Source organism: Pezoporus wallicus, unplaced genomic scaffold (assembly GCF_028554395.1).
Source record: "Pezoporus wallicus isolate ANWC-B61680 ecotype Strahan unplaced genomic scaffold, APGP_CSIRO_Pwel_v1 contig_9772, whole genome shotgun sequence".
Taxonomy (NCBI): domain Eukaryota; kingdom Metazoa; phylum Chordata; class Aves; order Psittaciformes; family Psittacidae; genus Pezoporus; species Pezoporus wallicus.
The window spans coordinates 69,101-81,161 of record NW_026637538.1 but is presented as its reverse complement, the minus strand read 5'-3'; the positions used below and the strand labels follow the sequence as shown (position 1 = coordinate 81,161).

Sequence of the window (12,061 nt, the reverse complement as noted above, 5' to 3'; positions counted from 1 at the left end):
GTGAGGTCCCTGTCCCCTCTCACTGAGCCAGAGCCTTCCAGAGAGCATCTTCTCCACTCAAGACCAAATGCTTGGCTCCACGTGCCCACGCTCTCAGGTTCAACACCTCTGCTCCTTTATGGCTTCTCCATGCAGTCAGTGCTTGCCCTGAGCACTGCACAAGATGTGAGGGAAGGAGGGAAGTCTCTCGGGTTGGTTGAGGCAAGGTGGGAAAGCTGTTTTCCCAGGTCACTGTGGCTGCCCTGATCCAAGGACAGAGCTGCCCACAAAGGTGATGTGCAGGGGGCTTGGAAGGGATGAGGGCAAACCCAACACGGTTGCCAAGCATCAGCTGTGGCTGTTCTGAGGGAGGCCAAACACCGCCTCTGTAAGGCATGGTTAAGATGGGGAGTTAAAGCTTAACCTGAGTCAGTAAGGAATGCACTGCAGGACAATGAATAATGCAGCATCTGCCCTACTTAGCCTCCCTGGACAACAGGAGTCAGCACTGGCCAGGCTGGGAATGGCCAGGTGGAGAATGCAGTGGTTACAGCAGCTAAGCAGTCCCAGGGAAGCCAAGAGCCTGGATAACAGCCTCCAACATTCCTGAACAGCCCTCACAACCTGAGGATGCTGGCCTACTAACTCACTGCCTCCATGCACTGCAGCAAACGGAGCCCCACAGGGGAGCCCTCCTGCCCTGGCACCATCGAGGCACTGCAGCTGCAGAAGGGAACTGATGGTCTCTAGGTAGAGACTGACACCAGACCCACACAGGGCAGCTCCCATCCCCTGCACCCATCTCTGCTCCTGCTGGGTCACCAGCTCTGATGGGACACGAAGGTGCTGCTGTGTGAGGAGGGTTTGTCCTAAAACCTTCACTCTCTCCTTCACCACATGCACCTGAGGAGCTCTTCCTGCACGGAAGCCACTTTGGAGATGAGCTTTTCCCACCACCACCACCACCTCACACGCTTGAAGCGGTGATCTAGGAGGGAGCTGAGATTAAAGGGACACGTAAAGAGCAAGAGATGAGCAGTCTCAAGGGCCAGGCAGGAGAGGAGCCGCCCTGCTTACTGCTGCCTTTTGATCTGGCAGAGAACCCCACGGAGCTGCCCTTCTCTTTTGATGTGTCAGCCTTGCAGCTTGTTCCCTCGCAGGGGGCCTGTTGCAGCACGACTGCTCCTGGCTTGGAGCTGCTGGGGCAACAAACCTGCACTTCAGCAGCTTCTGTGTGCTTCACGGGCTTGGGAGCCGCTGGGTTGACCCCAGTGGTGGAGGGGAAGCGAGGAGGCCAAGGAGGGACACCACCCTCACACTAAGCTCCAACTAAATCCTTGTCACTCACGTGGAAGACTCATAGATTGCTAATGCAGCAATAAAGCAGAAGTAACCATTACGGAATCGTGAAGCACCCCACACCAGGAAACAGAGCAGAGCATCTGCAGCGCCTGTGTAATCTTTGGCCTTAGATGAAGGGGGGTTTAATCTGTTACAAAGGCACTTATCTAAAGTGCCTTCTGCTATGGGTGAGATCCCTCCTTCCCCCCCCTGCTTCACTGCAAGGGCCCCACCTACAGTGAATGAGGCTAGAAAGCTTTACCACCTCTTAAAACGTTCTCACTCAGAAGAAACGCAGAGCTCAGAGTCAAGCCACTCTGCTGAGGATCCAAGGATCAGCTGTGTTTAAGGTTGGGACTAAAAATCCAGGCAGCTGATAAGCATTTCATAAGGCAGACCTACAACTGGCTGAGCTCTGTGGGTCTGGGCCCAACAGAGCAGGTCTGCACAGCATTCTGTATTCAAGGCTGTGATAACCCCAGTGCTTATCCCCCCAAGGCAGGTTGTGCTTCCCATAGAGCAAGATGAGAGGCCCAAGGAAGGGAGCAGCTTGGCCAGGGTCTGCAGCCTGAGATAGGAACCCACACTTCCAACCTCCAGCAAAGGTCTTTCAGACATGAGGAAGCACCCCCAGTTCTGTCAGAGCGTTCTGAGCATATCCCAGCCCCAGGGAATGACCCCAAGCCATCCTCATCAAACTGGAGACCCCTTTGGAGTCCAAACCTAATGGGTGGCCCAGCCCTAAGGGACAGCCCCACATAATGAAAGGCAAGAAACTCAGCTTGATCGATAAGAGAACCAGTGGCAAAGCTTCTGCCCATAGTGCTCCAAGGGATTCCTGCTCCAGGGCCTGTGGGAAACCACCAGGGTAACACAAGTGGACCTGATGGGAAAACTGAGGTGCCTGCAACAAAACCCTGAAGACCAAAGAGGGAATGCAATGGCAGGACAGACTTCCTACACACTGCTTGTCTGTCTCGCAGCTTCTCCACTAGGTCCAGAGAGACCTGAAGGGACCATTCCCCCCCAGCCATCAAACCTCAGTGTACACGGCTCAGCTGCCTCCACTTCCATAACCAATGTAAGGAAGGGAACAGCTCATCCTTTTGATCCCCTCTGACCTCCCCTGACTCCTCACTTCCAAAGCCAAACAGGCCCAGCCTTCAGCACTTGTCCACAGTGAAACTCAGACTCACACCTTGGGCTGTGGTCACTTTTCCCACCGAGCCCCCCAGCTCTGCCACAAGGGCTCTTTCCTCCCACCAGCACCCCACTGAATGCATCCAGACTTGGCAAGAGAACTGGCTGAGCCCTGGGATCAAACCTCGGGTGTTTGGTTTGTGGCTGTTCCGTTCCCAGGTCTCCACACTGCCAGAAGCAGCTGCCCATGTTTCCATGGGTGGACACCTCTCACTTGTCTCCTTTAATTCACAGGCAGCAAAGTGCCAGGAAGAACAAGAAGGAACTTGCCCTCAGCTGAGCAAAGGAAATCCGAAGATCTGCAGCCTCTGCCATAGAAGCCTGTAGGGACAAGTTGCTGGGTTCCAGCTAGAGGAAGCTGCTTATGGGTGCAGACACGTTGCTGCCAACTCTCTGTTCCTCACCTTGGTTCCTCCACTCTTGGGCTGGTCACACGCTCTGGGGAAAGCTGAATTGAAGCATTTTTAGACCAGGTCACCCTTTAGAAATGCTGATGAGCAGTGTCTGTGAGGCTCTCGGTGCTTGTGTGTGTGAGAGGGAAGCACCCAGCAGGGAGAGCTGCTCACAGCAGCCATTGCTCAGGCAGCTGTCAACGTTAACGTGGTAAATGCAGTGCAAGAGCAGCAATTTTACACACTAAACTCTTCCCCACTGAGTGCATCCCTTGTACTCATCCAGCCCAAGAATGCAGGAAGCAGCAACTGGCTCTAAAAATAAGCAAAAGCTCAAGTTAAGAACTTAAAAGAATAGTAAAACCAGGAGCTCTCATTGACTCCATCTAAATCTTACTTCCCACAAGAGCTAGAAGCAACTGCAGAACCAGCTGGAAACTGGAATCTCCCAAGTTCTCACCCCCAAACTTTGATGCTGGCTTACACACAACTTGATGCTTCACCTTTTTCCATGCAGGGAAGGGGCAGAGTGAGCTGTGAGTTGCTACACAGCAGTGGCGTGAGGCTTGGTTAGTCAGAACACTTTGAAGGTATGGGACCTAATTACTACCCGAAGTGCTGCAGTGATTACATGAGCAGAGGCACAGCTCACAGCTGATGATATAGCTCAGCTCTGGATTTCACTCTCAAAAGTGCTGTGCAAACACACAGCTAATAGTCCCCAGCAGAAACCTCCCCAGTGTGGGTGGTTATCAAGCTCATTCCATGGCTGGAAGAACTGAGGAGCCCAGCAGCAACCCCAACCCACAGAGCATGGGAACTCTACTCACACAGACATCCTTGCTTGCTGGATGGGACAGGCCACCAGCTTGACACGAGTGCCCTGCAACACTCTGGCTCCATTTGGAATTGCTCAGCTACACGTGCCCTGTGCAGGCGTTGAATTTAGCAGGCTCCTGTGGGCAAGCACAGCTCTGGAGCTTTAAGGGTAGGAAAGAACAAGGAGGATCTCTGAACTAACCCTCCAGTGCTCAGGGAAGCACACAACATGAATGGCACAGCACACAATGTGTGAGCCAGGACACATGAGCACAGCCTGATGCCATGTGCTTCAGGAGAGCAGTGGGAGCACAGCCTTCTCTCTGCATACCCAGAGAAGTTGTGTCTCCCTGGCATTACCAGCAGCAACCACCCCAAGTCAGCCCCATCCTTGGGTCATGCAGGAGATGAGCAAGCAGCACTGTCAGTACAGAGGCCTTCCCTTAATCCAAGTGCCCCGAGCTCCACAAGGGTGACCACCACAGCACTCAGCCAGCAAAGGGCATCTCCATTCCACCAGCCACATGATGAGCAGTTACCAACTGCCTGCAAAGGGCTCTCAGCAACAAGGAGTAGAAGTGTTGGCTTTAACCCTCAGCTTTACTTTCATTCTGCCCTGCCTCCAGGAGGCCTGGGAGCACATTTTAGCCACACTGCAAAATGTAGAGAGAATAAAGGATGAGAGCCTTACGTGGCAAAGCAGCCGAGATCCACGGCCTCTGCTCCATCACTGTGCACAGAGCTGGGCTCCCACCTAAGCTCATCTCCCAACAGCCTCCTGGAGGGCAGCAGCAGCGAGCTGGAAAGGAAAGGAAAGAGGGGTTTATTGTGGTTTCTCCTGCCTGCAAAGAGCCTGACTCCATCTGAGCCCTACAGTGACCCAAGAGCTGCAGGGAGATTTGTGCTTAGGTTATTTTGAGCTGTGTTTGGGGCAACATCCAAAGGACAAGAAATAAAACCCCTGCTGTGCCAAAGCCAAACTGAGCTGGTTTTGGAGCTGGGCCATTTCTGAGGCAGTGGGGCACAGAGATAGAGCAATTCAACAGCACAGACCAGAGAGGCAGATAAGGAGCCACCGTGCTCTTACACACACACTGCAGGTCTGTACATGGCCAGTGTGTAAGGGCTGGAAAAAGAACTAAAACCCAACCCACAATCGTTCAACAAGCAGCAGAACCCTGCTCCATCCCACAGTGTGAGAGGAACATAGAACAGGGTCTCTCTGAAGGGGAAGGTCACTCTAGATGGGCGCAGGGGCCACCTCTTGTGTGTTGTTACCTTCCCAGCAACTCCTCCTAAAGCGAGTGTGGAAATCCCCAGAGGAAACTGAGAACCCCCACGGAGGCCTTTAAACCCCAGCACTGAGCAGCAAAGTCCAGCTCTGATTTATGAATATAGCAAAGTTCAAAGCAAACAGCAACTACCATGAGCCAAGAGCAGCAGCCCAAGGGTGAGGCTGGAGGTTGCACGATGCTCCAGTGCCACCAGCTGCACAGCACAGGGAAGAGCAGTGAGGAAAGGGGAGCTGCTGGGAGCAACACCCCAAGTGACTGGAGCTCACCCAAGGGTTACAACCAGTGTCAGACGAGGTGCTTAACTCCCAAAGGGAATCCACAGGGAAATCCATGCCCAAATGGTTCTCCCCTCGCTCCCACAGGGATAATGAAGTCACACCAGGCTTGGAAGAGGAACCCTCACCACCAGGGAAGACATCGGTGTGTGGCTGAGAAGCAGAGGAGCTCTGGTGGGACTCCTCAACACTTCCTATATAGGATACCATTGGGCAGCTGCATTGGCATGAAGAGCCTTAAAAGCCTTTCTGTGCCCCCTTTGAACGCACAATCCATCCCACACCTACCCGTGGGTGCCAGCAGTGGTCATCTGGCCAGGCAGAACACACATCCTCTTACCTGAGCTCACTGTGCTTAAGCAAAGCTTTCTCCTCCTCCATTATCATGAGTAAATAACAGGGAAGTCCCATTAAGGAAAGGTAAAACGCCACCAAAGTCTCTGCCCTTGCACAGGGAAACTCCTGGGCAAGAGCTCCTCCTGGAGGAGATTCCCCCTCTCCTGCCCTTCTCCAGCACCCAGCTCTCGTGACACAGCACTTCCACCCGGCACATTCCTGGGCTTCCCTCTCACCTCCCAGCGGGAAGCAGCAGAACCTCGATGTCTGTAGGAGTCAGCGGTTATTACCTGGGTCACAGTCTACACACAGTAGTCTACATCACAGTCAATCTCTTTAGACAACACTGTAGAAGCGTGACTCCCACTTGCCAGCAGAGCTAACAAACCCAGGGTATGAATAAAGCCCGTAGAGATATTAACCCAAGGGAAATGAAGTTAAAATAAGAGATTTTTGCTCCTGTTCTCCTTCTTCCTGGATTCTACTGAAGGAAACAGCAAACAGACAAACCCACAACCCAGGGGAAGCTGTAAAACTTTAACCTTCACCAAACATAACCTCGAGCTTAGCAAAGCCTTTATCTGAGCCTGGAAGTTCAGCACAATGATAAAACCTGGTTACCTGGGACAGCTCAGGCACCGAAACCAGCAACCAAAAGGAAAGGTCAAAAACCCAACACAGGATTTACAGTAACATTGAGTTCTTTATTTCAAGGCTATTACACACAAAGCACTCACTGTGGTACACACACAAGTACAGGCCCTGCCATAGCAATCCCTCACTCCACAGAGAGATCACGCTCTGTCAACCAGGGAAGCCCAATCTGCTTTGATGCATTCACCACAGCCAGACCAATACCGTAGAATCCCACTGGTTTGGGATGGGAGGGACCTTAAAGCTCCCAGTTCCAACTCCCTGCCATGGGCAGGGACACCTTCCACTAGAGCAGCTTGCTCCAAGCCCTTGTCCAACCTGGCCTGGAATGGTTCCAGGGATGGGACATCCATCACCACCACTCTGGGCATCCTGTTGACCCTCCCAAGTGATTCAATTCCCTTGTTCCCAGCTGGGGAGCCAGGTTATGTGTTTTCCAAGAGTATTTTATACAGGAAACATGGCAAGAAGCAGAACAAACAGCGCAACAGAAATGCTCCCCCTTTCCCTGAGATGCTCCAGGCATGTTCTCTCTTCTCCCCAGGTCCATTAGGGATTTAAGGAAGTCCTAGACCTGCCTCTGTGAACAGCAAGCACCTCCTTGCCTATGAATTCATCCATGTGAGAGGCCATTTACAGTCACTGCTCCTGCTCCGGAGCCTCCTTCTTCAGACCAGGACCTCTGCCCTCAGGATCTGAGGCACTCGATTTAAAAAGCAAGAGGCTTCTGTCCCAGGAGGTGCTCCCGAAGCAGCAGACCAGCTCCATGGCGCAGTCCTTGGTCAGGATCTGGGTGATCCTCTCCACCATGTCCCCGTTGATGGCAAGGGCTCGGAAGTGGTCAAAGTCGCTGCGGCCCAGCCTGCGCAGGCGCCGGGCGGCCGCCCTGTAGCACTTCCAGGGCTGGGGCTCCATCAGCAGGTACGTGCACACGGAGGAGAGGAAGGCCAGGAACTCCACCAGGCCCCTGTCGCCGTGATTCAGGTGGATCCACATGGTCACGGACATGCAAAAACCAATGTCAAAGGTGGAGCGGCCAAACCGGGCCAGGTAGGAGCTCAGGAATGAGTCCCTGGTGCTGGAGTCCATGATGTCCAGCTTGGCAAAGGATATGGAGGCAGGAAAGGGGCTGCTCTGCTGAGCCCTCTCGATCAGCACAGGGTCAATGTCACAGCACAGCAGGTTCAGCTCCTTCCCAGCTGCAGACTCCTCCAGGCTGCCTTTGCTCTCCTGAAGGCCCAGGAGATGCCTGTACAGAGCCACACTTAGCTCCTGCAGGAAGGAAAACAACAGTGGTTCACGGGGCCCACGCTGCTTCCTTACCACGTTCCCAGCACGCAGGATCCCTCTCTCAGCACCGAGGCAGGAGCTTGCCCTCAAAGTTCCGAACAGACTCACCAACAAGCTCCCTCTCTGCAGCCAAGAGCATCACAGAGCCCTGACCACCAGGAAGGCAACCAGAGATGGGCACTAAACCTGCAGCACCTCAAACCTGGGGCTCTGCTCCAAAAACTAGAGGTTTAGAAACAGGAATCTTGCTGGATAAACCCATCCAGGGCATGGGGTTTCAATGGCTTCCCTAGGAGAGCCTCAGGGCTCCCTGGTAACACTCAGAGCCCTGTTTAATGCCTGATTTAGAGTAATAGGTGCCATTTGCTGCTGCTGCTAAGGTCAAAGCCATCCCCTGCCCATTAGATGTAGCATGAGAGAATTCACACGAGAGCTTCCCTTTGGATTCCCTTCCACAGAGAGCCCCACTGAGCAGAAAGCAGATCCATCTGTTGCTAAAGGAGATCTGAGAAGGTCCTGGATGGCACCAGGAATGAGTGCACGGCCCAAAGGAGCAGGCAGAGAGCATCCTCTAGCGGCAAAGCCTCCGCATCCGAAAAGAACTGGGCTGGGAATACTTTTCCCTGGCCTGTTCTACAAGTTCACCTGCAATAGGAGCTTCACTTGTCCTTTAGCTGACGCCTCAGGGAGGGAGGGAGGGCACGGAAACAGCAGAGCTCCTGTCCCCAGCCAAGCTGCAATAGCATTCTGAATGAATCTGGATTTCTCAGGCACTTAATTCACACATGGATAAAGTTTCCTTTAAGGAAATTAATTCCCCCCTAATAAGGGGGAACAGTATCTTCAGACCCAGTTCAACACTGCACCAGCACACACCAGAGCTGCACCTCTGAACCACCACGCACCAGAGCTGCACCTCTGAACCACCACGCACCAGAGCTGCACCTCTGAACCACCACGCACCAGAGCTGCACAGGCACCTCGGAATCACCACACAATGAAGTGCGCCCTGAGGGCAAGCCACCAGCCCAAAAGAGCAGAACCAGGTAAAGAAAACTAGCTTTCAGACGTGAGATTGGAGGAGATTTACCAGCTCTGATGCAGAACCAGGGCTCCAGCTCCCACTTGTGGCTCGTGGACCAGTGATGTGACCCCACAGAACACACAGGGATGCTCTGCAGCCTCAGGCCTGCTCTTAGGGCAGCAGTCCAGAGCACTGCAGGGCCTCAGTGCAAAGAGGCCAGACCCACAGCACAGCTCCACAGCTCCACCAGACCCACAGCAGAACCCAAGCAGCTCCACCTCATCCCAGCCTTCAGCCTCCTCTCAAAGACCTGCCAGGAGGCTTCCCACACATGGATCATGAAATGGTTTGGGGTGGAAAGGACCTCAAAGCTCATCCAGTCCCAACCCCCTGGCACGGGCAGGGAGCCCTTCCACTGGAGCAGGGTGTTCCAAGCCCCTGTGTCCAACCTCCTGTGTCCAACCTGGCCTTGAACACTGCCAGGGATGGGGCAGCCACAGCTTCTCTGGGCACCCTGTTCCAGCGCCTCAGCACCCTCACAGGGAAGAGCTTCTGCCTTATCTCCAACCTGAACGTCCCTGCTTCAGTCTGAAGCCATCACCCCTTGTCCTAGCGCTACAGTCCCCATGCAGGGGCACATCCTACCCCAATACCCCAAGGAGGGGCACATCCTACCCCACTACCCCACGCAGGGGCACATCCTACCCCAATACCCCACGCAGGGGCACATCCTACCCCAATACCCCACGCAGGGGCACCTCCTACCCCAATACCCCACACAGGGGCACCTCCTACCCCAAGCAGGGGCACATCCTACCCCACTACCCCACGCAAGGGCACATCCTACCCCAAGCAGGGGCACATCCTACCCCACGCAGGGGCACATCCTACCCCAATACCCCACACAGGGGCACATCCTACCCCAATACCCCACGCAAGGGCACCTCCTACCCCAATACCCCAAGCAGGGGCACATCCTACCCCACGCAGGGGCACATCCTACCCCAATATCCCACACAGGGGCACATCCTACCCCAATACCCCACGCAGGGGCACCTCCTACCCCAATACCCCAAGCAGGGGCACATCCTACCCCACGCAGGGGCACCTCCTACCCCAATACCCCACGCAGTGGCACATTCTGCCCCAAGCAGGGGCACATCCTACCCCAAGCAGGGGGACCTCCTACCCCAATACCCCACGCAGTGGCACATTCTGCCCCACTGCCCGCCACCACGGCAGCCGCTGCTCCTCCCTTCCCGCTCTCCCCCCCAGCCCCACGGCCGCGGCCCACCCGCCCGCCGCCGGCCCCTTACCCCCGAGTTGCAGCCCACATCGAGCCCCAGCAGCGGGCGCTTGGGCGCGGGGAAGAGGCTCCGCAGGAGGCCGCGGGGCAGGAGACGGACGCGGCCCTCGGGCGGGTGGAACCGGGAGTAGTTGGGGAAGTTGCCGTAGGGAGCAGCGCCGGGCTCCGGGCCGGGAGAGCCCTCGCCTATGGGCGCCGCCATCTTCGAGCTGCTCCTCGCGCGCACCCCGGGCGAGCACCGGACGCGAGAACAAGCGTTCCCGCATGCGCCGATCTGTAGTGGGGCAATAAAGGGGCGATGGAGGGGCAATAGTGGGGCAAAAGAGGGGCAATAGCAGGACAATGGGGTGGCAATGAAGGGGCAATAGCAGGGCAGTGGTGGGGCAATGGAGGGGCAATAGTGGGGAAATAGTGTGGCAATGGAGGAGCCATAGTGGGGCAATAGAAGTACAACAGTGGGGCAATAGAGGGGCAATAGCGGGGCAAAAGAGGGGCAATAGCAGGACAATGGGGTGGCAATGAAGGGGCAATAGCAGGGCAGTGGTGGGGCAATGGAGGGGCAATAGTGGGGAAATAGTGTGGCAATGGAGGAGCCATAGTGGGGCAATGGAAGTACAACAGTGGAGCAATAGTGGGGCAATAGAAGTACAACGGTGATGCAACGGAGGGGCAATAGCGGCTCAATGGTGGGGCAAAGATGGGGCAATAATGGGGCAATGAAGGGACAATGGCAGAGCAATAATGGGGCAGTTGTGGGACAATAATGGGGCAGCAGCAGGGTAATATCAGGGTAATGGGGAGCAATGATGGGGCAATAGCAGGGCAATGGGGCAACAGAGGGGCAATAGCAGGGCAATGCTCAAGCACTAATGGAGCAATGGCAGGGCAATAATGGGGCAATTGTGGGCCAATATCAGGGCAATGGCAGGGCAATAATGGGGCAATTGTGGGCCAATAGCAGGGCAATGGCAGGACAATGGTGGGGCAGTAAGGGGGCAATAGCAGAGCAATAACAAGGCAATAATGGGGCAATGGTGGGGCAATAATAGGGCAATGGTGGGGCAATAGCGGAACAATAAGAGGGCAATGGAGAGGCAGTAACAGGGCAATAATGGAGCAATGGTGGGACAATGACAGGGCAATGGCAGGCTGCAGCCTTGGTGGGCTGACAGTTCAGTGATGGGGACAAGGAGCAGCTGCCATGGGACCAGCACAGCCCGAGTGCCCCAGCTACAGTCCTCCTGGGTCCTTTTGAGTGAAAAGATGGATTCTGAGTGATTTGGTGTAAAAAAAAAGGTCTCATCACACCAGGGATGGGTCCAACCACGCAGGAGTCACCTTTGCCCAGAGCTGCCATGGGGATGCTGCGGCGCAGAATAGGGGTGCAGGCTTGGGGAGATCATAGGACCCTAGACTAGTTTGGGCTGAAGGGACCTCAAAGCTCACCCAGTTCCACCCCCTGCCATGGGCAGGGACACCTTCCACTGGTGCAGCTTGCTCCAAGCCCATGTCCAACCTGGCCTCGAACCCTGCCAGGGATGGGGCAGCCACAGCTTCTCTTGGCAGTTCATAACCCTTCCCTCACAGGGAAGAGCTTCTGCCTAAGAGCTCATCTCAGCCTCCCCTCTGGCAGGTTCAAGCCATTCCCCTTGGCCTATCCCGACAGGCCCTTGTCCAAAGCCCATATCCAGGTTTCCTGCAGCCCCTTTAGGCTCTGGAGCTGCTCTAAGGTCTTCCAGGAGCCTTAAATCTCTTAAGGACTGATCTTAAAAGTCGTTTCCAACCCAAATCATTCCATGACCCTAAAAACACCCCAAATATCCCCAAATGCCCCGCCCCAGCCCCACTCCCTGACCTGAGGACTTCACCCTCCCCATCCGGCCCCCCCACCCCATCCTGAGCCCCCAGCCCCAAGACACCCCCAACACCCTCCCCCAGCACCCTGGGGTCACCCCGGGGTCCTCCTGTCCCTCGCCCCCCCCCCCCCCCCCCCCATGTACCCGGCGGCGACGCGTGCGTGAGCCCGAGCCTGGACTACAACTCCCGGCGTGCCCCGCGCGGGGGGGAGCCGCGCGCTGATTGGCTGCGGCCGTGGTTTGAACAGGGCGCGCGGCGCGGCCTACACCCGGCGGCGGCGGAGCGGGAGCGGG

General features: G+C 55.6%; 1 protein-coding gene across 1 annotated transcript; it reads right to left on the bottom strand.

Annotated features, from left to right (window-relative positions):
- Nucleotides 1-6,854: 6,854 nt before the first annotated feature.
- Nucleotides 6,855-10,118, bottom strand: BCDIN3D (BCDIN3 domain containing RNA methyltransferase). Its single transcript, XM_057406007.1, has 2 exons — nt 9,922-10,118; nt 6,855-7,563 (listed from the first exon to the last, which is right to left on the bottom strand). The coding sequence occupies exons 1-2, from the start codon at nt 10,111-10,113 to the stop codon at nt 6,931-6,933; spliced, it is 825 nt and encodes a 274-aa protein (XP_057261990.1). The 5' UTR covers nt 10,114-10,118; the 3' UTR covers nt 6,855-6,930.
- Nucleotides 10,119-12,061: the final 1,943 nt, after the last annotated feature.

Bases quoted from the DNA above. Each gene is read 5' to 3' on its own strand.
- BCDIN3D (XM_057406007.1), bottom strand. From the start codon at position 10,113: ATGGCGGCGCCCATAGGCGAGGGCTCTCCCGGCCCGGAGCCCGGCGCT. The intron at 7,564-9,921 runs GTAAGGGGCCGG...TCCTTCCTGCAG, and splicing joins ATGTGGGCTGCAACTCGGGG to GAGCTAAGTGTGGCTCTGTA.